Below are 3,234 nucleotides of genomic sequence, written 5' to 3'. Positions count from 1 at the left end.
GGGGGTCTTGGCCGTCGCCCCTTCCAACCACGCTGTGTCACTATGGCTGTCCTCGGCCCTCTCTGAGCCTCAGCCTGAAGTGGCCACCTGACGGGTGGGTGGCGGCTGGGGGAGCCAAGGGGCATGGCCTTCCAGGCCCCAGACGCCCCCAGGCTGACGGCTGCCATCCTCAGTATGGCATCGTCCTGGACGCTGGTTCCTCCCACACGTCCATGTTTGTCTACAAGTGGCCGGCAGACAAGGAGAACGACACAGGCATTGTGGGTCAGCACAGCTCCTGTGACGTTCGAGGTGAGGCTTCAGCAGGGGCCAGGGTCTCGGGGGCCCTCTCCAGCCTCAGCCCAAGCGGGGCCAAGCCGCAAGGCCCTCTTCGGGACGCTGGTGGGGCCGACGAGGCAGAAGCCCCACAGAGAGAGGCGAGGCCCTCTGGGCCTGGGAGGGGCCGTGGGCAGTTTGCATTCTAGAAAGGACGCTCCGGTGACAGGTGGAAGGCTTGGGCCTCGCCCGGCCCAGGACTGGCCTCTGTGCCCCAGAGGCGGCAGGAGGGGCTCCGAGGGCCCGGTGGGGGCACCCAGGCAGGCCCAGGAGGCCGGGCTGGGTCGATGTTGCCCAGAGCTTTGTCCCAGCACCTGTGCCCACACCCACTCTCCAAGCAGAAGCCTCGGTCTGTGGGTGGCACCAAGGCCCCTTTGTCTCCAAACTGGGCGTCTCTGGGAGCATAGGCTGGGAAGGCATGCCACCTGGTCCAGAAGTCCAAGGCCCCCAGTCCTGCTGGCCCGGGGCCCACCCAGAGGGTGCCCACGGGGCATGGGCCCACCTCTCCCCCTCCCTCCAGGTGGGGGCATTTCCAGCTATGCAGACAACCCTTCCGGGGCCGGCCAGAGTCTGGTCGCATGCCTCGAACAAGCGCTTCGGGACGTGCCCACAGAGAGACACGCAGGCACGCCCCTCTACCTGGGCGCCACAGCGGGCATGCGCCTGCTCAAGTGAGTGTGCCCATGCCCTGGCCTTGCCCCCGTGTCCCTGCGACCGCCCTGCACATGGCAGGCCCCACACACCCTCGGCAGCAGCTTGGGGCTGGGATCCCCGAGCATTCCTGCAGCAGGATCACGGCCAGCCGTGGACAGGGCCCTCATGGTCCCCCACTTCGCAGCCTGACCAATCCAGAGGCCTCAGCCAATGTGCTCGCGGCAGTGATGCGGACACTGGCTCAGTACCCCTTTGACTTCCGCGGCGCCCGCATCCTCTCGGGCCAGGACGAGGGCGTGTTTGGCTGGGTGACGGCCAACTACCTGCTAGAGAACTTCATCAAGGTGGGCTCAGGAGCCAGCTGAAGGGCGGGGCATGGCGCCCACCCACCGGCTGATCCCACTGCCCACTCTCCACAGTACGGCTGGGTGGGCCGGTGGTTCCGGCCGCGGAAGGGAACGCTGGGGGCCATGGACCTGGGGGGCGCCTCCACTCAGATCACATTTGAGACAGCCGGTCCAGTGGAGGATCGAGCCAACGAGGTCCGGCTGCGGCTGTACGGCCAGCACTACCGGGTCTACACGCACAGCTTCCTCTGCTACGGCCGCGACCAAGTCCTCCAGCGGCTGCTGGCCAGCGCCCTCCAGGTAACCCTCCCCCGGTCACCCACCTGCACCGGTCCCTCCTGGAGCAGAGCTGGACAGTGGCCACACTGAGGAGGCCTTACCCAGCTGGGCTGGAAGGCGGGGCAGAGGGCCCTCACTTGAGCAGACGCCCTGTGGCTGGGGATGGGCTCAGGAAAGCAGGGCCAGGGACGAGTCTCAGAGGGCCTTGAGTGCCGGGCCAAGGGGTTTGGTTTTTGTCTAGCAGGCAGTGGGGAGCCATGGTTCTTCCAGAGCACAAAAGTGATATTGCCAGGGATGGATGTGGTGGCTCACACCTGTAATTCCAGCACTTTGGGAGGCCGAGACAGGAGGATCACTTGAGCCCAGGGGTTCGGGACCAGCCTGGTGAACGTAGTGAGACCTCAAAAAAAAAAAAAAAGCTGGGCATGGTTGCATAGTGCATGGGCCTGTAGTCACAGCTACTTGGGAGGCTGAGGTGGAAGGATCGCCTTGAGGCCTGGAGGTTGAGGCTGAGGTGAGCCGTGATCATGCCACTGCACTCCAGCCTGGGCGACAGAGTGAGACCCCAGCTCAGAAAGAAGGAAAGGAAAGTGATGTTGCTGATATGAGTGTTGGGGGACAGTTGTCAGGCTGGGCCTCAGGGTGGGAACAGGCAGTGCCTGGCATGGGGGTGGTGCCAGCCTGACACTCCGGTGGGCCCCCAGACCCACGGCTTCCACCCCTGCTGGCCGAGGGGCTATGCCGCCCAAGTGCTGCTTGAGGACGTCTACAAGTCACCATGCACCGTGGCCCAGCGGCCCCAGACCCTCAATGGCAGCGCCAGGGTCAGCCTGTCGGGCAGCAGTGACCCCGCCCTCTGCCGCGACCTGGTCTTGGGACTTTTCAGTTTCTCCTCCTGCCGATTCTCTCGATGCTCCTTCGACGGGATCCCCCAGCCCCCCGTGACCGGGAACTTTATTGTGAGTACGGGCGGGCGGGGAGGCAGCCCTGAGCACCCAGGATCTGGCGGCGGAGTGACCGTGCCCCCTACAGGCCTTCTCTGCGTTCTTCTACACCGTGGACTTCCTGAGGACTGTGATGGAGCTGCCCGTGGCCAGCCTGCAGCAGCTGGAGGTGGCCGCAGTGACCGTGTGCAGCCAGACCTGGGCTGAGGTGAGGCCCGCTCCCACCTCCCAGGGGCTGTGGGGCCATGCACCCCCACCGGTCATGGACCCACTCTGCACGTCCAGAGAGACCCAGGCCTCTCAGAGCGCCCCCCACGGCGGGGCGACAGCAGGCACTAAGTAGACTCCAGGGCTGGCCAGGCTATCACCAGGAGGCGGGGGACAGAGGAGCCAGGGTGTCAGAACTTTCCCTGAGGCTGGGCTCGATGGCTCAGCCTGTCATCCCAGCACTTTGGGAGGCCGAGGCAAGTGGATTGCCTGAGCCCGTGGGTTTGAGACCAGCCCGGGCAACTTGGTGAGACCTTGCCTCTACAATCAAAAATCAAAAATTAACTGGGCGTGATAGTGCACACCTACAGTTCCAGCTACTTGGAAGGCTGAGGCAGAAGGATCGCTGGAGCCCAGGAGGTCGACACCGAGGTGGCTGTGAGTGTGCCACTGCACTCCAGCCTGGTCGACAGAGTGAGACTCCAACA

The 3,234-nt window shown here is 64.8% G+C and overlaps 1 protein-coding gene across 1 annotated transcript in view; it reads left to right on the top strand.

Moving 5' to 3' along the window:
* Positions 1–2,747, top strand: part of ENTPD2 (ectonucleoside triphosphate diphosphohydrolase 2) — a gene marked incomplete at its 3' end in the record, with an annotated part of 6,295 nt that extends 3,548 nt beyond the window's left edge. Inside the window, exons 2-7 of the mRNA XM_021707835.1 lie at positions 153–291; positions 836–986; positions 1,154–1,313; positions 1,389–1,616; positions 2,300–2,554; positions 2,628–2,747. Of these exons, the coding sequence (XP_021563510.1) occupies positions 153–291; positions 836–986; positions 1,154–1,313; positions 1,389–1,616; positions 2,300–2,554; positions 2,628–2,747 (1,053 nt within the window). The remainder of the gene's footprint in view (positions 1–152; positions 292–835; positions 987–1,153; positions 1,314–1,388; positions 1,617–2,299; positions 2,555–2,627) is intronic.
* Between the last annotated feature and the right edge of the window lie 487 nt (positions 2,748–3,234).

This window comes from Carlito syrichta, unplaced genomic scaffold (genome assembly GCF_000164805.1).
Source record: "Carlito syrichta isolate Samal-C Ts95f unplaced genomic scaffold, Tarsius_syrichta-2.0.1 Scaffold126470, whole genome shotgun sequence".
Taxonomy (NCBI): domain Eukaryota; kingdom Metazoa; phylum Chordata; class Mammalia; order Primates; family Tarsiidae; genus Carlito; species Carlito syrichta.
This window is presented reverse-complemented; position numbering and strand designations above follow the sequence as displayed.